Source organism: Malaya genurostris, chromosome 2 (assembly GCF_030247185.1).
Source record: "Malaya genurostris strain Urasoe2022 chromosome 2, Malgen_1.1, whole genome shotgun sequence".
NCBI lineage: Eukaryota > Metazoa > Arthropoda > Insecta > Diptera > Culicidae > Malaya > Malaya genurostris.
Genome location: NC_080571.1, coordinates 17,576,810 through 17,600,667, shown reverse-complemented (window position 1 = coordinate 17,600,667; position 23,858 = coordinate 17,576,810). Strand labels below are relative to the sequence as shown.

The window sequence follows — 23,858 nt, the reverse complement described above, 5'->3', positions numbered from 1 at the left end:
CAAAAATTGCCTTTTTCAAATCGTTGTAACTCGGAAACCGTTAACTGTACAAAAATGGCGTTCAGGAAGAAGTTGTAGGGAATCGATTGGGCACTCTAAAAAAATATACACCGAAAAATTTTTGATTTTTTTCTCAATAATTATAAAATAATCCAAAAAAGTTAAATAAAAAAAATCAGGGTTTATTTTTTTTTATAGATTTTATTTTAAAGCTGTTAATAAAATCTACAGATTGATAGCTATCCCATCCGTGCCTTTTGAAAAATGAAGAAAATACAGTTAAAACGATTCACTTTCTCGTTGAAAAATAGTCATTTAAACAGTAGAATATTATTCTACAGGTTAAAGGCAATAAATTTGTAAATGATATCCTTTCTCCTACAAGTAGTTGTTCTTGAGATGCTTGGATATTTGATTATAACACCATTTTTTATATTTCCATGAATTGTTTATTTGCTTGTTATGTCTACAATTATCACATGAATAATTCTTAATTATATTTAAGGTTTTAAGGTTTTGAAAATTGTATGAGTACTACGTGCATCGTCATTCGAATACAGTATTGTGGCGATTATAGTTTCTGAGATCGGAACGACAGAATGGTATTTCTGTGTACCTGGAATCATTTTGGTATCCTTATAAACACTACTCCACTCGGTCACACCCCGTTCATATTCTTCTTGTGACACGTAACAAAAAGACATAGTCGTGAATGCATCTCGACGTCTCTGCTCTGCCCATTCATATAATTGTTTTGCAGTTGTGATTGGGTGTTCATGTAGTTTAGCCAAGCTTTCACGTCGTGCCATTCGCTTTAAATTACCCCCGAGTGCATCACATGGTCTTTTACCATGAGAAGTTGCAAAAAAATACCACTCAGCATCAATGTTTTTTTTCTGTTTTTGTACTGCGAGGCAGCTTTGTCAGACATAAATATTGCTTTTTTAATTTGAATTTTGTCTTTCAAAAATGACATTAAGTGTGAAATAAACACTTGAACCGCGATAGTATTGTGCTCAAGCACTTTTGAAATCACAATGAAACTTAAATGTTTAAGCTCTTCTGATTCTGTATAATAAATTTCAAACGGATGAATGGTTGCTTGATCATTGCTCCAATAGTGGCTTTGAACAGCACCCTGAAGCACAAATAAAAAATTTTCTGAAAAATCACAAATAACTACAATTTCTCCTGTCTTTAAATTAGATTTTGCCTTTTTAAGAAAATCAGATTGCGGATTTTTAATAAAATCATGAGTCACAAGTTTTTCTAATTTTTCGCAAAAATATGTTGCCAATTCTTCTACTGGTTTGACAAATTTCTCTAGATCACATCTGTCAGTGTTCAAATCTTATTTCAGTCAAATCACGGTCCTCGAAATTGTCTAAAACGCTTCTCTCGAGATCTTGTGTCGCTGGACAACTTTTGCATTCACGGAGGTAGCAGGATCTTTTTGATGAGTCACAGAATAGCTTTTTTAAATAATAATTATTATCATCATACTTGAAATCAGTTCGGTTTCACATCTCACCCAAGTCAGTCGATAAAACAAAACCGCTTACGTTCGGGACAGAAGAAACCAAGTACAGTATTGTGTAGTCAACAATAGACTTCGAAAATGAGTGAACCAAACGAACAAAAGCTACCGCCGACACGAAGGAATACAATTTGAAGGTTTGCTTAAGGAGAAAATGCATCTCGACATTAAACGTGTGCATTTACTTCAATGCAATAAGACAAATAATGTTGTTTACATCCAGTTCTATAAAGAGTTGGATGCAATTCAATTCGCAAAAGACAATAACAATGTGCACTATGTGGAGCACGAGAACATTAAGTACAACATTTCAGTATATATGGATGATAGTGCTATAGAAGTGCGTGAGCATGATCTTCCCTCAAGCGTCACCGATTCTTATATTCGCAAAACTATGTCCCAATACGGAGAGATTCTCTCTATCGAAAAAGAAAAGTGGAAGAATTTTTCCCCGGTATTCTAAATGACGCACGTTTATTACGCATACACTTGAAGAAGGCTATACCTTCTTATGTGATTTTCGGTCAAGATACAAGAATTTCGTGCAAATCACTTGTTACCTATCACAATCAGATGGTCACTTGTCAACATTGCCAAAAAGCTGTTCATTACGGTAAGCCATGTGATAAACTGGACAAGGAGACAACTACACCAAAGGAAAACGGTGCTTCCTTCACACTAACCCCAAGCAACCCCAGTACACCTGTGACAGCCGCCAACAACAATGAAGCATCCCCTTCAACGAAATCATCCAACGTATCCCCTATGGAACAAAGTACACCAGCTGCAGTTAACAACTTACCCTCCAACCAACCAGCAATTGCAACCAATGTACAACAAGGCGTATCTACAACAACTAGCAACGAAAAGAAGACGGAAATCGACAACAATACCATCGATGCGGCAATGGATAACGAGACGAACCACGAACGAAGTGCCCCTCAATCCTCGCAGGAGGGAAATGGAAGCTCCTCTCCCCGTAGAAAAAGGGTGACAACGAGATCCAACTCAGAAAAAAATTATTTAAAAAATCGGCTCAATCGGCCACGTAAAGCTTGTACGCAAATAGGCCTGAATAAAAAATATCTTTTGAATAAATCATACTTGAAATATTTTTCAACATCTAGAATCATTAATGAAACATTCTTATGGATTGTGCAGACACATATGTTATGTGAACCAGAACTTCCAAGCAACTTGCAGTATTGTGGTCTTAATGCTGCAAATGTGTTAAATCCAATATTTCGATCTGGAAATTCCTCCTTATAACCCAAATAAAATTTTTTCAATGATGAATAAAGCAATCGTTTTTGTTTGCGTTCACACTTACCATTCATTTTGACTGTGACGCAATCTCTTGATCCCGGCATTACTCTGCTGACGCCATCGCTGTTGAAATATTGAAGCACCTCGTTTTCTATCGTTTCGTTCCTGCTGCGTCCCGTTTGTTTCTTGGCTTTTTTTCGTCAGTTGATTCTATTCCCAAGTAGCAATTAAAACTTGTTAAATTTGGTATGTTTCACAATTGCCTCAGATGGGTTATTTTTGTTAGATATGTTAGACAGTTGATTCAACACGTTTTTGTAAGGGATGTAAAATTCACTCATATTACTTCTTGTGAAACCAACTCAAAAACCTGAATGGATTAAGTTCCACATCCGGTTTTTCAACTGACTGTACGACAAGATCATTTGAGCAGTTTCAATTCCGGTTTCCATTTAGCAAATATTACTGTTGTGAAACATATGAAACAAGAAACTTGTTGCACATCATACAAGAAAAGTGCGCTTTTCCAATCGCATAATCGTTGCGAGAAGAGTTAATAAATTCAGTACTAGAACAATGTTTGCTACTTGGGTTGCCTCCGACACAATGTATTTATTCGCCTTGAATTGGGTGGCAATTTTCTCCTTTGATCACGAGTTTGGCAAGACTGACAACAAACGCACTTTTTCATTCCTAGTGCAATCAGGCTTAGCAAACTGCTCTATCATTTTAGTAATCACTCAATCCAACTCGGCTGCTTCCGTTTTGAGTAATTCTGGATCTTCTTCATCCGCTGGGAACCCGAATATTTTCTTTTTTATACCTCTTGCAATATTCAAATATTTTTCTCGAGGATAATTAACATTCCGGGTTTTCTTCGTTGATATCGGAGACACGTTGATTCATGCGATGCCCTTGTTGAAGAGTTCAATGTTGTGTGCTCTTGAACACTCCGCCGCGACTGATGCTTCAGAAGATGCTGAGTTGATTGAAGCTGCTGAAGGTACTTCCTCTAAATCGCATTGCGATGTGGATGGTTGTGGTTCCGTTGTTGACTGCCCTTCTGTTTCCGACGTATGACTTTCCTTATAAGCCCGCCTTCGACAGCGATCACAAATGCTTAACGTGGTCTTCAATTTAATCTTGCACTTTTGAGCTTCTAATTTTCCAATTATGGTTTCTGTTAATTGAAATTTCGAATATATCTGTAAATTGTTTTAGCTGTAACTTCTTCATTTTTCAAAAGGTACGGATGGGATAGCCATCAATCTGTAGGTTTTAATAACAGCTTTAAAATAAAAACTAACAAAAAATTAAAACCCTGATTATTTTTTATTTATTCTTTTTTTAATTATTTTGTGATTATTGAGAAAAAAATCAAATAATTTGTTCAGTGTATATTTTTTTAGAGTGCCCTATCGGTTCCCTACAACTTCTTCCTGAACTCCATTTTTGTACAATTAACGGTTTCCGAGTTACAACGATTTGAAAAAGGCAATTTTTGTGAAATGCAAAAATACATACGCTCTTTTTAAAAAACAGTCGTGAGTCGGATTGACCTCTCCATCGGTTCAAAACTTATGGTTTGCCATACTGAAGCCATGTGCAAAGTTTCATCCAAATCGGAGTAGGTCGAGTCTGATGATCTGCTAAGCATTTCTGGAATTGCTCAGTTGTCATGCAGGGGTTTGCTTACAAATAACCGGTTTGTACTAAGCGCACATGACTAGTCTGGTTTTTTAACGTTTCGTCTTCGACTCATCAATGCTTAACATTTTATGTTGAGCTGCCTCGCCACTAAACAGTTCAACATAAACCACTAAGCAAATCACAAAGTTTACTCAACTTGAGAAACAAACACTGAATTTCGGTATATTGTTGATGTTGAATGTTGCATTCATAAAGCAAGAAAAATTTAAACTGTTCAATTTAAAAACGTCGACAACGCCTACAATCACTGTAGCATCAAAAATCACCATCCAGTCTAACCGACCGACCAACAGAATCCGAATTCACGTTTTCCAAAAATCGAACATTTTTCCATTCGGAATAAATCAACATTTTCAATGACGAGGCCATTTAGCTTCCAGGTTTTATTTTTCGAAGCCAGCTGCGCAACCACCGTCAGCGAAAATTGTTGTTCGCAATTCGCATTTTTTTTTTTCGTCTTGCTGCCGTCCTCCCAACATCAACGCTCTAGAATAATAACGACGGTTCACCCACGCCCTTTCAACATAAATTTCACTTATTCTTCAATTCCGAACGTACATGTCAATTCACCGTTTTGCTTTTCCCGTTTCATTATTACAGGTTCCCCCTCGATGCTGCACGAAAAGAAGAAAATGCTTGACATCACCCGAGACAAACCGATCAAAATTGCCGTCCGGGTTCAGGTGCCAGTCAGGGATCATCCCAAGGTGAGTTCCACGACGAACATAGAAGCAAACTGCTGACTGCTGACTGCTTGGTTCGTTCGTGCGGATGATTATTCCGTCCATTACGACCAACCGGTGGGTGTGAAGGGGCTGGCTATGGGGATGATTGGCGGAAAATCCCAGCCAGGGTGGCAATATCAACGCTCATAAGTTGTTGAACGCAGCCAGCAGGGAATTCCTTCAAATCCATTATCGTTCCGAAGGCTAAGCAAGGATGGGAAATGTGGATCAATTGAAGATCTGGTGTTTCACAATGTTCGCCGATTCCGTGATTCGCCATCTGGTCCACAATCCGACTGTGGCCGAAGCCCTTTATTCTTCAAACGAAAGATAAATTGATTCCGAGCGAAATTTGGCGAGACAGAATGCTATGGCAATAGAAATATTTCAAAACGAGCAAGAAAATGAAATTTTTGGCCATCCAAGTGCGGTCGAATGTGTCATCCATCAGCTGAGAAGCATTCCGATGTCCTCCCCTGACTGCTGGCAATAAGGACCATAACGAACAAGGAACCTCTTGCGGCAGCTCTAAATTTTTCCCCGTTCCCGAAGGGATCGACCGATGTCGGCTTAGGAAGTTTTTTTTCTCTTCTTCCAACAATACAAAACTTCAAACTTTATAGTGGCAAGATTTCTTTCAAGTCAAACCTCTCCAGAGTGGTCATATTCTGTCATCAGTTTACGACCGGACGGAGACCAGCATGCACCGTAGGTACCGTGGTTTGAAAGACGAGAGCGAACGAGTGCCGCTTTTTTTTTTTGCTACTTCAAGTGGAAAATAATTCAGGTTTTTTCACTGGCGCACTGGGAATCGCAAAACAAGACCATTTAACTTCCCTTCCGGCCCACCAACCAACGTTTATCAGGTACCGCTTGGCAAATTCCGCACGAGTTATCGGATAACGGAGAATCTAACGCAAGACCTCCTTTCGTGTCACAGTGAGTCAATGTCGAATGGGTTCTGGTTGAACTCTGAACCAAGTAACGGATTGAAGGTTTTAAGATCTGAATGTTATGGAAATGATGAGTAACAAAGCTAAAAGATAAAAAAATCCACGATCGAGCTTCAAGTCACAAATCAAAATTCAAGAGTCAGGTTCCTAGTAACAATACTTGGTACAATGTTAAAACGTTAAAATTTCCAAACCGTTAAAACGTTCAAACCGATAAGAAGTTTGAAGTGTTAAAACCTAAGAACAATTGAAACACTGGATCCGATAAAAGGTTGATACCGTTGGAACTTTGAAACCGTTGAACTTTGAACCCTTAAAACGTTAAAATCGATGAAACGTTTAAACCGCAAAAGCTTTAAAACCGTTAAAACCATACAAACGTTAAAACCAATAAAACATTAAAACCGTTAAAAGACCAAGACCGTTCGGAGGTTAAAACCGTTAGAAGGTTAAAACCGTTGGGAAGTTAAAACAATTAGAAAATTTAAACCGTTAGAAGTTTAAAAACGTTAGAAGGTTAAAACTATTAAAAGGGTAAAACAGTTAGAAGGCCCAACCCGTTGGAAGGTTAAAACAGTTAGAAAGTTAAAACCGTCAGAAGGTTAAAATCGTTAGACGGCTAAAACAGTTGGAAGGTTAAAACCATCAAAAGTCAAAGTTTTGGCATTACATTCCTTTTGTGGAATTTTGCCTTTCTGTTTCAACAGACTTCGAAGCCGATTCTTAGTGTACAGAATCATTGAATGGCTAGTACAATGGATCCTACTGACACTAAGAATCCTTCCAGCTCGGGGCTCGAACATACGACAACTGGCTTGTAAGACCAGCGTCCTATGCATTGAACTGCCAACCCGGGAGGTTAAAACCGTTATAAGGTTAGAACCGTTTTAAGATTAAAACCATTTGAAGGTTAAAACCGTTAGAAGGGTAAAACCATTAGAAGGCTCAACCGTTCGAAGGTTAAAACCGTTAGAAGGTCAAGACCGAACGTTAGAACCATTAAAACGTTAGAACGATTAAAACGTTAGGACCATTGAAACGATAGAACCGTTGGTGCACTTAAACCGTTAAAAAGTTATAACTGTTAAAACCTTTAAAGCCGGTGAAACGCTAAACCGTCAAAAATTTAGATCCGTCAAAACATTAAATCGTTAAAACAATTCTACATTGAACCCGTAAAATGTTATAACCTATAGAGCTTCGAGACGATAAAAAAACGCTAGAATTTTAGTTTAAACGGTAAAATGATAAAGCAAATCACGTCAGAAATGTAAGCATTGTAGAAAACGTCGAAAACGAAAAAAGTCAAAAACGAAAAGAGCTACGAAAAAATGAAAAACTTCAAAAACGAAAAACAAACGTCGAAAACGAAAAACACTTCGACTATAAAGAAAACATTTAAAGTATAGAAAAAGTGAAAGAAGTTGAAAACGAAAAACCTTTGAAATGAATTAGATTAGATTTAAAAACAAAAAAACGAAAAGAAACGTCGAAAACGAATAAAAAGCGTCTTAGATCAAGAAACGTCGAAAACAAAATAAGTGGAAAGATGAGAAAATATTGAAAACATGAAAACTTGGGATACCAAATAAAATTTCAAAATTACGAAACTTGAAAGGAATAAAAAATTGAAGGTCAAAACTTAAAAGTGAAAAATAGAGAGCTAATAGCAAAAATTAAAAAAAGGAAAGTAAAAAAAATGATTGACGAAAATTGAATATTGAAAGTATAATGGAGAAAGATCTTCAATGAGCCGATCTTCAAATGATTTTTTTTTTGTTCGTTAGTGCGGAGGTTTTAGGCTATAGTACATAAGGAAAATCCTTCGGGAAAGTAGAGAAATTCGTTTAGAATTGGAAATTTTCCATTCAATGCATGCTAGATCTCCAATGATTGTTTGGCGTGTATCGAGTTATGCAATGTTGCTACCCGCTGGAAAGCGAAATATGAATACTAGATTATTAATAAAACCGTTTGGCGCCAAACGAGCTGATTTGTGCAAAAATTTCACTGAGCCTACTTGATTCACAGGTTTCTTTATTTCGTATCACATGTTCAATTAAGTAAGGGCGCCAAATGAACAGCATACAGATCTCAATTTTCTGATATATAAATTTGGGCTTATTACCGTGAAGTCAAATTATAAAACGACTATAAGAAAAGAAAGTGATTAACGTTTTTTATGATTCGTTGTTTTTCTACAATTTCAGAAATGTGAATTGTATCTCTTGATAGATATAATTATTGCTTTCACAATGCACTGAGACAACAGGATTAGCACCCCTCAGCTGCCACTTCAAATTAAGACACCGATTCCGTTCGAATTGGAAGGATGTTTTCTGTTTTTTTTTCAGTTTAAATTTTTCCTAAGCATTTCCCGTGCTATACCTTTGAAGGATTTTTGGACGGGATTTTGTGTAAATTTTTCTCGAAACGACCTCCAAATTTCGTCAATTGCTTCATATTGCAAGCTCGATTATTTATTTGAGTCCAAACGTCTTCAATTGGCCCAAACGCGATTCGAAAATTTAAAATTTAAATTATTTGCATTTGAGTAACTATGAACAGTTTCGTCCAATGTACTCGAACCAATTTGGGAACTCGAACTATTCGAATGATTCACTCTCTTGCTCATAAACCATAAAACTGATTTTGGTTGTATTTTGCTTTAATCATTTGGGACTTTTAAGAGCAGGAAAAAACTGCTTTAAAGTGCGAAGTGTACGTGTGTATCTGTTTTGGGGAAAAATGTTGAGATCGAATCAAAAACAATTGTCAGATGATTCATTTTTACAGAACATTCTACCATCCTACTTCACTGATCTCGAGCAATCATGAGGGTCGTTCGATTATTCTAACTTAAGAGTTTTCGAAATAGTTTCCATCCAAAGATAATTTTTAAGTTGTGAGAAATTCACCGGGACAGCTACAGGTACTGAAATAAAAGAAACAAATACAAAAGCTAAGTTTAGGAAAAAAATAAAGAAGATACAGGGACAAGTGCAGAAAGTACAAAACTAAGTATATAAATAAGGGAAACAAGTATAGGAAGTACTGGCACAATTGAGTGCAGAAAAAGGTACAGAATGTGCAGATGGTACAGATATAAGTACAGAAGTTACAGGACCAAATACAGAAAATACTGGAGCAGACACAGCAAGTACAGGAACAAACACAAAAAGTACAAAATAAAGTGCAGACAAGTACAGAAAAAAGTTAAAAGTTCAAAAGTTAATCGCAAATGTTGTCGAGACAACAATTTTGAATGGCAAATTAGAAGAAGAAAAAATTCGCATTCCAATGATGCCCACTGCTATGGCATTTCAATTTGAACGTCATTTTCTCATCCGTTTAACTTTTCTATTACCGTCAATAATCGTTATGAGTCTGTAGAGTGAGTTTAGAGTTTTTTTTTCGGATGGTAAATTGTACGCTGCCTGTTTGCGTTTTGACAAACCATCGGTTTTAAATATTTGTCCTGTTATCCGCGATATAAAAAGGTTGAGGTTAGTATCATAGAGCATTATAATGATATTTTTCTTCAATAATCATTAAAATTGATAGTTTTTATTTTCTACATCTAATCTAATATTATTGCGCAACGAAGTGTGCAGGGGTCCGCTAGTTAGATATATAAACACAGACAGAAGAAAGAAAAATGTAGGAAGTAGGACGTAGAAAGTAGAAAGTAGAAAGTAGAAAGTAGAAAGTAGAAAGTAGAAAGTAGAAAGTAGAAAGTAGAAAGTAGAAAGTAGAAAGTAGAAAATAGAAAGTAGATGGTAGAAAGTAGAAAGTAGAAAGTAGAAAGTAGAAAGTAGAAAGTAGAAAGTAGAAAGTAGAAAGTAGAAAGTAGAAAGTAGAAAGTAGAAAGTAGAAAGTAGAAAGTAGAAAGTAGAAAGTAGAAAGTAGAAAGTAGAAAGTAGAAAGTAGAAAGTAGAAAGTAGAAAGTAGAAAGTAGAAAGTAGAAAGTAGAAAGTGAAAGGTAGAAAGTAGAAAATAGAAAGTAGAAAGTAGAGAATAGAATGTATAAAGTAGAAAGTAAAAACCAGAAAGAAGATAGACATAAAAAACAGAAAGTAGATAGTACAAGGTGAACAGTGGAAAACAGAAAGTAGAATGTAAAAAGTAGAAAATAAAAAGTAGTCTGTAGAAAGAGGAAAATATAAAACAAAAATCATCAATTTAAGAGCTAAAAGTGGAAAAAAATACTTAACCTGTTAATAATTCATAGGACCTCGGTTGGTCATTAATCATAAGATTTTTAAGTCAAAGCTCTTTACTAAAGTTGATTTTGTTCCATAATGAATATGAATATTTTTCCGTTAACCTCACTTATCTTTTCTTTACCCTTACACCATTGCTTCGTTTAGTGATTCGATATTCTGATCATTTGATATCCGAGTATCCGAGTAAAGATCCCTGAAGCTTTTCAGAATTGTAGGCTAATTTTTGTCCGACATAAATGCTCCTATTCCTCGAAAAACCCGCACCTGGCCTACTGTGCGCTACCTTAAAACGAACATGTGGGGAATCGCGTTTGAAGATGGATTGAGATATGTTCGATTATTTGCACACTTATCCGGATTGGAATGTCGAAATTGGCACAACACTGGAATCGCTTTTTTGCTCGTGCAATTCGGGGCTTAGTGTATTAAAAACATTTTCTCAGAATTGAATGAAAATTACTGTTGCTCTGGAAATAAACTGATTGTTTTCCAAAAAAATATCAACCGGTATTGTCTATCACTTCGTATGACATTTACTTCGTCTCAACATCCATGTTAAAGTCAATCGAAAATTGACAGATTCGTCAGAATATTCCCTGTGGTACTTTTATGTTTTATGAACCACTAGCCTTATTTATATTCTCGAGATTCAGAGATGCCAGGTGCAAAAAATAAAAGTCTGGGCAAAAGTCTGGCAAAATCAGGCATGTGATATTAAAAATTATCAAGTGTTTTGTTTTCAAATGATTAATATTTTTATCAAATGTTTCCTGGGTTTGTTTTACTTACGCTCACGTACTCTCCCCGATTTATACATATTATAACATTAGATGGGTGCCAAAAACGTTAAGTAGAGTTTTGTAACTGGATCGTTCAAAGTGTCATAAATTGATACCAATTTGATTTTCTCAATCTGATGGACATTTATTAATAATCCGAAATAAATTTTAAGAGCTTCATACCGATCCAGTACCCTTTGTACTACACTTTCTAACTTTCGTTACACTCAACGCGTTACGGGTTTCAGTTCAAGTAATACTTGAATATCATCAAATTTGCTAGTTCTCAGTGGACTGCAACTCAATTAATTATAAATGTTTCGACAAACCTGTTCAATTCGAAATATTTCTACGGCACTTTGCGGAATTTCGTTGATAAATAATTAATATTGTTTGTGCTTGAGAGTGGAGCCATGCTTCTGCAAATCAACGATTCCTGCTAAATATCTGACTTCTTTGCGACAAATGCGACAATAAGCCGAATGTAGGTCAGAACAAGGAGCTAGACAGGGCAGTTTAATTTCCCAGTTCTTGACGTACTTTTGAAATCCTTTAGTCTTATCATTAGATTTCTGCGTGTGCACCTGTAAATACGTAGACAGAATTTTTTGATACGACAAGAAGAGTTGGGAGTAAATTTGTATTGTAATTTGATGATTATTTTATTGCAAATATCACAATCAGAATTAAATGTTAGGTTTTTGATCGTCACAGACAACCTCGATTTTTTGACAATTTAGTACGACTATTTCCATACTCGCAAGGCAACTTGATTCAACATGAGCTCTGCATAGGACAAAATCTATGGAAATAGTCCTGCTGAACTCTCACGGCTAAAAAACTACTAAAACATGTTGGCACACTAGATATAAATAAATCAGCAGTATAGCGACTAAACAGCTTAACATGTTTATGCTATTGCAAAGCGGCCTTTTGAGCTATTTATGGTATTATAACTGTTAGTTACCTGAGGATATATGCGAATGGATATATTTTTAGCGTTTGAAATAATCTGATTTTGTTGAAAGCATTTCACAGGACACGGCTCTCGAGATATCTCTGAGTCATCATTCAACGGAAGGTCTATATTAGACGATTTATTATACGAAAAGCTCTCACGGAGCTCTCTGGAATCCGAAATTTGACTGCTAGAAACTGCAATGAATGTTTGTTAGCATTTGTTTCAAGTTCATATGAATTTTTTTTACCTGTCTCGACACTCCGGTGCTCAGTCACAATATGTAATTCCTTAAACTGTTCAGGTGCATCCATCTGCACTTGGGACGTATCATTAGACAAAGCTTAAAATAAAAACAGAGGAATTAGTTTTTAGATTCAACAAACCATAATTGCCTACTTATTCGTACATTACTGATAGAACAATCAATGTTATAAATAAGTATTTCGAATTTATCTTCCGATGACTGCGGTGATTCTGTACAGTTCGACCTTTTTACATTCTCTGGAATGTTCGATAAAAAACATTATAAACAATGTTTAAGTGAATCAAATCCTCTTACCTTTTTTTTGTAAAACACTTATGCAGATCCACAGTCTGCTTTTTGTCTTTTTTGAAATTTTGACGCGGCATTTTTTCACACGAAAAAAGTAATAATTACATATGTTATTCAGGATTTCTGCAGCAACACTGAAGCTTTTTTTGATCTCAGAAAATTTGTAAAATTTGGGAAAATTTGTAAAAGTGTGACAAAAGATCTGGTTCGTAAGAGTGTCTGGCGAAGCGAGAAAAATCTGGCATTTGCCAGATAAATCTGGTAACCTGTCAAGCCTGCTCGAGAAATCGGCGGGAGGAAAAAACTTCGGTTTTCTGTTCTTTTGTGTTCGGATGCGGCTAGAAAAAGATGAGATAGTATTCCATACATTACTCGGCCGATTTCGTGTTCGTTTTTCAATTCTCAGCAGAGTTGCCAGGTTATTTTTTCAAAAATCTGTCAAACTCAAAAATTTATCTGGATTTGTCTGGGTCTACTATATACAAGGAAATTTTTGCCGGGCTTCATTTTCATTGAGCAAAAAAAAGTTCTCCCCACCTATCGTATAGAGGGCAAAACCGAAAAGATCTAGCGAGATCTAACAAAATCTAGGAAAATTTTGAAAATCTGGGATAATTTGGAAAATCTGGCAAAAGATCTGGTTAGTTTGAGTGTCTGTCGAAACGAGAAATATCTGGCATTTGCCAGACAAATCTTGCAACATGGCAACGCTGGTTCTCAGTGTAAAATTATACTTGCACCATTCCAGTTATGGATCGAACAGTTCTTCGGAAATCGAATTGGAAATCTGAAATGTCCTGGTAATCGGAAGAGGAAGTAAACACCGAAAAACGCTCAAGTTTACAAACACGTGACAGTTTCTCTTTACTTTTTTTCTTGATAAATTCACCGAGAAATCTCGGTTGATTTTTCAATAGGGCGTATGAGCAAGTGACAGTTTCTCTTTGTTTACTTTCTCTTCTATTAATTACCAAAGGTTCCCACGTTTATCACTCAACTCTTTGCATAAAATGATATCCGAAACAGAATAGTGATATCAAAGAAAATCTTTTTAATCACATCACAATAATCGAAAGAGAGAGTGATTAAAGAGAAACTTTCACTTGCTTATACGCCCTTTTGGAAAATCAACCGAGAAATATCATTGTGTCTGCACCAGAGATGCCAGATATTTTCATAGAAAATCTGTATTGCTTTGTATAAAAAATCTGTATTAATCTTTATTCACTAATAAAATAAAATTCTTACAACAAAATGACGCTAAAAATGTTATTCCAAAAGATTGTGCTTGTAGGATGGTAGATTCAATTAGTCATTGCCGCGCTCACAAGAATATTCAACGACGAGATTTCATAGTTTTTTTTAAATTTATTTTATCCACAACAATTGAATTGTAATTCCATATATTTATCTAGTTTGAAAATGTTGACTTCATAATTTGACATGGAATTTCAACGTCCAAAATGCAATGTCAAGTCGGCTCATGCAACTCTCAATTTGACAGTAAAGTTTCATGATGCCATTACTTCTTTGAATATCAGTTCAAATTGGTTTCAAATTATAATATAAATGGATTTCACAACAGATTTTCATATTAGGATTTGTCCGTTGATTGATAGACTTTTATCCCGTCACTGGAATCAAATACTAAAAGATTGCTTAGACAGAAAAGTTTATTTTTTTCTGTTTGAGATATTTACTTAAACAGAGACCAATTTTGTAGAAACAGCAAATGAAAATTATAGAATGATAGTACTCAAGGCAGAGTAAGGATGTGAATGTATAGAACGGAAAGGTGAGACGTGACAGAGGGTCTTTTACCGGTTCGGATAGTAAATGGTAAAAGGCCTTTATCACTACTTTCCTACACACCAGAAATCTGTCCGCCGCGTACAAGTGAGTATCTTCACTACACTCTAAACCATTACCACCCCATGCGTCTCATCAACAACCGTGCTGCCAGTTACAGCATTGCATATTATTTCGTGCCTCTAGGGGATATTTCACTCAATGCTTGTTAAAATCCACCAAGTAAAATCAATCAAACCGTAAAATGAAACATTAAAGCGCAAAACGTCTCAAATTTAATGCACCAAAAATACCGCCATAAATTTCCAACAGCAAAACGGTTTCGACAAGCACCGGCCTCTTTTTTTGGCACCGTTGCTGACGAAGCGAATAACGACGCACATTCAACGAGCCAATATTCATAATTATATGGTAATTCGAAACACATCACACAACAGTGCCAATAAAAGTTTGCCATTAAAATATCGTAGCATGACACAAAAAAAAATCGTCACTGAAGTGTAAAGTTGATGCATGAGTAGCAATAAAAAAGCCGTTCCTTGATTGAACCATTTCCCCTCCCCCAACGGATCGCAGTAAAACACACACTTTTTAATGTTCCCCTCCTCCCGTCGACGATGGGTACACGTTTTGGGACCGATCGAATCACGTTGTCCCAGAGGGCGAACAAAGAAAACAAAATCACGTGACATGAAAAAAAAGAACATCACCTTTTCCGAAGGCTTCCCGGTCGTACGTTCGAGTTGCAAGCTGCAACTTATCGTCTGTTACGAGTTGTCATTGATCCTGCAATACTTCGGTGCACCTCGAACAGGGCAAGGGAGTCGGTAGACAAAAATTTTACCGCACTGACCAGGCCACAGGACGACACGAGACAGGACGCCACCATACGCCGGGAATAAATGCCATGCCATTGATCAGCGAACGTGCAAACATTTATCAGCGTTTCCGTCGAACCTTGCGTCGCTTGCTTGCGTGTGTGTCACGATTTCAAGAGTTTAAGTTCATAATGGCAAAAGTGCCATTTTCCGTGCTTGTTAACCGGCACCGCAGTGTGCCTCGCCGGGAAGCGGAAATTACGCCGCACTAGACATGAAGGGTTTGGTGAGCCGTGGTCTGGGGTCAAATTTCAAAGCAAGAGACGGACTTGAAAGCTCTTGACTCATGCGGATACTGTCAACTCGAGCTCGCAATGAAACTCGTATCCAATTGCATTTCAATCAGTCGATGTCTGGGCACACTGAACAAACACACACACACACACACTAACAAAAAGTTTCAGCTCTATCGAAGCGAAATTGAGCTGTCACGTGCGATAACGGAACCAATTCACTCGAAGCGAGCTTGTTGAAACCCAAGGCGTCTCAGCATGTTGATTAAATTGGGTATTCTATTTCTGTCTTTCAACTGTCGTTCTATTTTCTAATATCTTTGTGTGTGTGTTTTTTTATTATTTGTTTAGTTTCTGTTAGCTTTCTTTCTGTAGTTGCTTATGTTGTCTCTTTGTTGCTTTTTTGCTGTTTATAAACTGTTTTTCCATTAGGTTTATTCTATCTTCTAATATAATTTTTCTGCATTTCAACTGTCTTTCGTCTGTTGGTCTGCCGCCTTTTTGGTCGCTTTGTATCGTTCTTCTATTTTCGTTTTCCAGTCTTTCTGGTGTATTCCTTCTCAATTTATGATGTTTTATTATTATTTATCAGTTTCCTTCCTGCTATATGTTTGCTGCTTTACTACTATTTTCCATTGTCTTTCTTTTGACTCACTGGTTTTTCTATTGTCAACATGTCCACTGTTTTCCTACTGTCTCCCTGATTTCTTTTTGTTCTGTTTCGGATACATTTGACTGTTGGTTGACCTTCTGTCTCCTATCTTCATGCTGACCTGATGACAATGTTTTCTATGTCTATCTGATGTCTTATTATTGTCTATTGGCTTTCTGTATGCTGTGCATCTGTTTTCTCTATCTTTCCAAGTTCTTTTTGTAGTATTTTGGCTGTCTTCGTACAGCAATTCTACGGTCTTTCTTTTCTTGGCTCTGCTTGTTTTACGTCATCTTTCTCCTACCATTCAGTTGTTTTTAGACTAAAAATATTTAGTTTTTCTTTCGTTTCTCTGATATTTTTCGTTGACTTTTTGCTTTATACAGTGTATTTATGCACTCTTGTTGCTGTCTTTTCGGTGAAATTTTGCTGTATTAAATAGGTCTTTCTGTAGTTTTTTTAGTCTTTCTGTTATCTTATGGCTATCAGCAGTTTTTATTTTTATCTCTGATCTCTTTATACCTTTTTTACTACAATTAATTATAACTTTTTTTTATAAATATCCTGTATATTTTTTGTACCCATTTTTGTGCTTTACTTTACTTTACTCTTTTTGCATTTTCCTGTTGTTTTTCAGCTGTCTTTCTGGTATCTTCCATCTATCTGCGGTTTTTATTTTGTTCTCTGATTTTTCTACAAGTAATTATAACTTTTCTATTAATATCCTGTATGTTTTCTTTCAGTTTGTTCGGCTTCTCATGAATTTTTACTGTTTTTCTGATACCTTTTTTTGCACTTTCAACTTTTTTGTTGTTATATTTCTTATGTTTTTTCTGCCATCTTTGAACAGCCTTTCTGCTATCAATCTTTAGTGTTTTTGCTGTTATTCTATACGGGTTTCATTCGTTTGTTTTTTTAATATATTTCTGTAATACTGTTGTTTTTTGCGGTCTTTTGGCTGCCTTTTCAGATTTCTTTCTGTTAGCTTTTCTGTGTATTTTTTCTTCGGACTTTTGATCATCTATCTTAGTTCTGCCAGACAGCAGATGGATGTTGTCTTTTTTTCTGCTGTTTCAATCACTGTGTCTTCGTAGTATTTTTGCTGCCCTTCTGCAGTTTACTACTGTTTCTCTAACAAACGTTTTTCAGTCTGTTTGTGGCAATTATGCTATGTTACTGCTTATGTTCTGCAAACATACTTATCATTTACTTTTGCCGAAGTACTTTTTGTATATTTGCTCTCTTACTTGTTAATTGTCTGCATTTTATATTCTGCTCTTTCTTCAAGTTTTCACTCTGTTACTTCCCTGCCTTTTTACTGTCTTTTAGTTATGTTTCATATGTTTCACTTCCATCTTTCTAAGTATTTGTGTCATCTTTTTCTTGCTGTTTTTGAGACTTTGTTTGTTACTTTCCTCCTATATCCCTACTGTATTTATTAATTAAGTTTTGTAATGTTTCGACAATCTTCACGTTATAAGATTTTGTTTTGTCTATCTTTTGTTTTTCTTCTAAACTTTGTGTATCTTTCTCCTGCTTTTCTTTTGTTATCGTTCTGTCTGCCTTCCGACCTTCTGATGTCTTTCTACTGTTTTTGTTTTGTCTCTGTTCCAGCTTTCTCTTGCTTGTATGCAGTTTCACAGTATGGTATTTTTATTTTTTGTTTTTCTATATTGAAATAATATAGAATTACTTTAAACTCGACTCTTAATCGTAGCCCGGATGCGCTTGGTTTCGACGATCGATGGCCTCGACTACCAAAATGTGAATTGTATGTAATCTTTGCGGAAAAGGTTGAAGTGATTTATAAAATCCTAGATTCGGTTGAAAGCTATCTTTCAATAATTAAATATGTTCGAAAATCAAATGGCTGATGCTTTCAGTTCCGGAGCTATAGTGGGATAAGTGGCGTAACAAACACCCTCTTTACTCTGGATATGCAATTGCATAAGTGGCATATCCTACAAAACCTAATATTAGCAAAAAAACATTAGCTAGAGAAAACAAAAAAATGAAAATTACTGACTGGTCAGAAGTCATAAATAATAAAAGTAGAAAATAAACATTAGTTTAATAAAAAAAACTATTATTTGGGTGACAAGCGAAAAACATTATCTCACCGTTTATGAAACGGTTGTCCTATTTTTGAACCTTCTTCTTCTACTGTCTTTCCACTGCATTATTTTTATCTTTCTGCTGTGTTTCTTTATGATTTCTATCTGTCTTTCTGCGAAACACTTGCTTTCTTTTCACAGTCTTTCCACTTTGACTCTGCAGCATTTCTTCTATTTTCTAATGTCGTACTTCTATCTCTCTGTGTTTTTCCTATACGTCTTGTTTCATTTATTCTGACTTTTTCTACTTTCATTCACTTTCTTCTTTTTTCTTTCTTTCTCGCGCCTGTTAGTTATCTTATTTCTTTCTGCTACTGCATTTTTTCTATTTCCTTGTTTTGCTTTGTTTGTCATCTCTTATCTTTTTTCTTTTGCTATGCTGTGTTTCTTCTGCCTTTCTGCTTTTTAATTTGAATTTCGTCTGTATTGCTTTTGTTTTTCGTCTGCAATTTTTTTCAACGTTTTTCGGTATTTTATTTTCGGTTTTTCCTCTGTCTTTAGTTTGCGTTTTTCTTCTTTTTTTTTCTTTTTTGTATCTGTCTGTTAGCCTTGTTAATTATATCTTCTATAGTTCCTTTCCACTGCATTTTTTCTATCTTCTTGCAGTGTCTATGCAAAGATTTCATTACCATCCGGTAAAAGCGATTTCCGGTAGTAATTCGGTTGTTTTATTGCTGTAGCACTGTTGTCTATCTGAAGATTTTTTCTGCTGTCATTTACCGTATTTTTTGTTTTGATTTTGTACTACCTTCTATGCCTTTCTAAATTATTTTTAGCATATTTTTACTCAAAAATTTGTATTTTTTCCGTCATTCTTCTGTTTTAATTCCCTAGTTTTAATTCAGTCATTCATCAATAGTGTTGCAGTCTATCCATTGTCTGTCAGCTATATTTTTACATCCCTTCCATTAACCATCTCTGCTCTTTTTTTGTATTGCAGCTCCCTTTCTGTTCTCTCTGTGTGTTCCTGAAGTATTTTGTTGTTCTTCTGCATTTTTTTATTACATTGCTGTTTTTCAGTTAACTGTTTGATGTAGTTCTGCTGTTTTTCCTGTTTTACCTATTTTTATATATATAAAAAATAGGTATAGAATTCGCTCAAATTTTAGAAAATTTTTCCGAGGCCCGGAGGGCCGAATGACATATACCAATCGATTCAGCTCGACGAACTGAGCAAATGTCTGTGTGTGTGTGTATGTGTGTGTGTCTGTATGTGTGTTGTCAACTAAGAGGTCGAGATCTCAGAGATGGCTGAACCGATTTTGATCAAACTAGTCGCAAATGAAAGGTCTCCCCGTCACCCAGAACGCTATTGAATGGTTTTGATATCGGATGTTTACTTTTTGAGTTATACAAAGTTTTATGTCAAATTTTTCAGTTTTTTGACAGTATCTGTCACAATTGACCTTGAAAACAGAATATGTTTTCAGACTTAGATTCCGCACGGTAATACCTATCCAACAAGCCATAGATTGTTAAAATCCGTCCATTTTTAACGGAGATATCGAAATTTTTGTGTAAACGACTTTTCCCCCTATTCCAGCAGTACAAGTTTTGAGCGCTGTATGACAAAGAAATGCTTGGGAGCAACGGAAAACACGATTTTTTATACTGTTACATACAATTGTTTCTAAGTACCAAAAGGATTGTGTACAGCATCCTTTTTCATGACATTTAGCCTCGGACCGATTTTGGCACGGCTCGTTTTTGGCAACATAGTCGTTCGAATATGACATATATAAACCAGATGATGGCAGAATTTTTTTTAATTATTTTGTTTTAAACTACTTACAGCAAAAAATGCTGGAACAACATAACATCCATATACCATTCGAATCAGTTCGTCGAGATCAGCAAATGCGTGTGTGACAAATAATTTCACTTAATTTTCTCGGAAAATTTCTTTTCTACAAATTCAGATTCATACGAAAAATCGTATGCTCCCAAACAAAGTTCCTGAATTATGTTTGGTTCCGGGCTCTGGTTCTGGAACAACATGATGATATGTGAAACGAAATCAAAATTGTGTAACTCATTTTTCTCGTAGATGGCTAAACCGATCTAAGATTCAAATGAAATCTAAGAATCATCTAAGATTCAAATGGTTCAAGGTTCTATAAAACATCTTGCTTTTCAGTCAGATCCAACTTCCGGTTTCGGGGATAGTATAAAAATGTCTACTCCACATAAATTAATCAGGTTTATCGGGTTAGCAGATTTGGATAGTCGATAAAAAATTAACTTTTTTCAGTTTTAGTGGTATTCAGTTGTCGATCAGAATGCACCTAAAAATTTAATTCGTGCTATGATCTCTCAAAGATGTCTTAACTGATTTGCAAATATTTTGAAACAAATGTAAACTGTACAGCTACTCAGGTGAATTTATCTAACTTCGGCCATACCGCTTTTAGAATTCCGGTTCCAGTATAAAAAGCTTAATCAAATTTCAGAAACAAAAATTCAAATTAAAACAAACTTATATACAAAAATTAAATAATTTTATCCAATTATGACTTTCGGTTCTCGAATTACATGATGATGAATTTTTAAAATTCAAACCGATATAGAAGATAAAAGTACCTTAAATTACCGCAAACTCTAGAGTGGAACTTACATATCATGGCATGTTTAATCGATTATCACACTTCTAGATACAAATTCGATCATATTTGCAGTTTCGACATTACAGAGTAATGAGTGATTAAAATCTCAAATTGTCGCTTAAAACGACGGTCATTAAAATAATGTCATGAAAACTTAAACACCGAAGAATATTCATGCAAAAAACACATGCGGATTGATAAAAATAGGTATCATCTCACTGCTAGGTGGATTAAACACGTTTTTATATTTTATATTCAACTACGTTGTTACTAACTTTCTTCTCACTCAATACTGTATTCCTGCTGTACTTTTCGTAGTTCCTCTCTTTTTTTCTGTAGCATTTCTGGTATGTTCTTACTATCTCTAAAGATTTCACGCTGTCATTTTGTAGTTATTGAGCTATCCTTCAGATGTCTTCCAGAAAATCATTCATTGTTTTCTGTTGTGTCTATACTGTTTTACTAATCTATTTTTGTTATTATTTAATATCGAAACCCAACCAGAAACCAGAGCTAGGAAAAGCCAGACGAAGAGAATAACAGTAATAAACTTGGAGCAAAAAAAATCTCATAAACGGAGTTCAAATCCGTTGTTTTTCTCACTCTCTCTGTCTTTCTCTCTCTCTCTCTGGATAAATCGATTCGGCAGTAAAACTACTCCATTAAACACTCAGTAATCAGATCTTGCTGTCTATCTTTGGTTCTTTTGCAGTTTATTTACTGACTTACTGATGTCTTTCTGGTTTATTTGATGTATTATTATTACCGTTTTGCTAAGTTTTCGAGCTCACCGTTGTCTGTAAACTGTTTCTCGGCTGTTAGTCTGCTGTCTTTCTGATTCTTCTGATGCAATTTTGTGATCTTTCAGTTATCTCTTTAAAGCCTTTCTTCTATCTTTCTGGGGTATTTTGCAGTCTTTCTGATATTCTTGTACACTCATTCTTCTGTGTTCTCGTTGTCTGTCTAAATAAATTTGTTGTCTTTCTGATAATCTTTATGTTGTCTTTATTCGATCCACTATCTACTTGCTACTGTCTCTGGATTTTAAAACAAGTGCGTTTCCCCTTTTTATCAGTAACTTTTTGTTCTGAGTCACAAACCATCGTTTATTATTAACGATAGAAACATTTTTCTATCCACTATTTTAAACGGCAGAGCATTATTTAGGTGACGACAGCTCTTTATACTCAACTTCAAATTTCAATTTCGGAAAAGACATATAATGTTTAGCAAACAACAGCGAACACGTCTTCCGTTGTAGAAATTCGACCTTTTAGGTCGAGATAGAAAAAAGCTTACTGTCATCTATTTTCGTCTATATTCATTTCATTGAAGCGGTTAGCGCTTCGTCTTTTCTCTCTTCAATACATTTACGCATCGTTTTTTATTTCCATTATTTCTAATGTTTGGTTTTTCTATTTTTTCTTATTCGAAAATAGTTTCATTACTGATTCCAAATTGCTTTCATGATGATACTTCACTTTGAAATAGAAAACAGAAACACTACTTAGTGTGAAGCGGAAACGTCACTTAAAACTACAGTATTACAGTTAAAGTCATCAGAAAGAGTTCTCAAAATTGGAAGAAAAATATCAAGAACACAGTAAAAAATCAAACAATATCCAGTGCAGCTTTCATTGCTGCACATTGGTGAAAATAAGTTCCATTTGTTCGTCGTCGAAAAAATAACCACGGAAAAAAGAAAGCTGATAGATAGTAGAAAGTCAGCAGAAAAACATGAAAGTGATCAGGAATACAATAAAAAGTCAACTCAAAGTTCGTGCTCGCATCTCATCCGTCACAGTCGCAAATCGTTTACGGTCGAAACAACAGAAACAAAGACAATACGCCAGTGAACAATAGAGTGTACGAAGTGAGCAAATACGATTTACCAAGCCTGAAACTTGGCCTACAAGACCGAATTCAATTTGTGTAGATTTCAAGCGTTGCAAAGTTAGACCAGCAGAAAATGAAATTGAAATCTTACTTAAAGAACGAATGCATCTAGATGCTAATAATGTAAGTGAAATTCAACTCAACAAGGCGTCGAACTGTGTGTACATTATGTTCAAACGTGAAAGAGATGCAATTGCATTTGCTCCGATGAACAACGAGGTGCATAGTGTTGATCATGACAATGTTAAACAGGGTTCGATGGGTTCGTTCGGGAAAACATGTCGCAGTACGGTGAAGTTCTTTCCATCGAAAGGAAAGTATGGCGTAATTTTTTCCCCGGTATCCGGAATGGCGTGCGAGTGGTACGTATGCAACTACGTAAAGCAATTCCATCTTACATCGTTTGTGGTCAAGATGGAATATATCCGTGTAAAATGCTGATTACGTAAGAAAATCAACTGGTTAAATGTCAGTTTTGTGAACAACCTGCACACTACGGCAAACCTAGCACTGGAAGTGCGAAAACAAACAAAACAAACAAAAACAAGGACAACCGCTAAACAACGGAAACTAATGAATGCAGTGCTTCTGTTTCCAAAACACCTTCACCGTCTAACCAACCAGCAACTGCAATCAATGTACAACAAGGCGATTCTACAGTAACTAGAAACGAGATCAAGACTGCGAATAACAAGGAAAACGAAAAGAAGACGGAAATCAACAATACCACCGATGCGTCAATGGATGACGAGACGAACCACGAACAAAGTGCCCCTCAATCCTCGCAGGAGGGAAATGGAAGCTCCTCTTCCCCTAGAAAAAGGGTGATTGATTGAACACAAAAAAAAATTTATTAAAAAAATCGGCTCAATCGACCACGTAAAGCTTGTACGCAAATAGGCGTGAATAAAACTGTCTTTCAAATAAAAATAAAAAAGTCAACAGGAACCCAGTAGACAGACG

The 23,858-nt window shown here is 35.6% G+C and overlaps 1 protein-coding gene across 2 annotated transcripts in view; it reads left to right on the top strand.

Moving 5' to 3' along the window:
• The window catches only part of LOC131428532 (RNA-binding protein asd-2), a 361,605-nt gene that overhangs the window by 208,097 nt on the left and 129,650 nt on the right, over nt 1-23,858 (top strand). For both annotated transcript variants that reach the window (XM_058592533.1, XM_058592534.1), the window contains one exon: nt 5,114-5,220. In XM_058592533.1, coding sequence (XP_058448516.1) covers nt 5,114-5,220 — 107 coding nt within the window. The remainder of the gene's footprint in view (nt 1-5,113; nt 5,221-23,858) is intronic.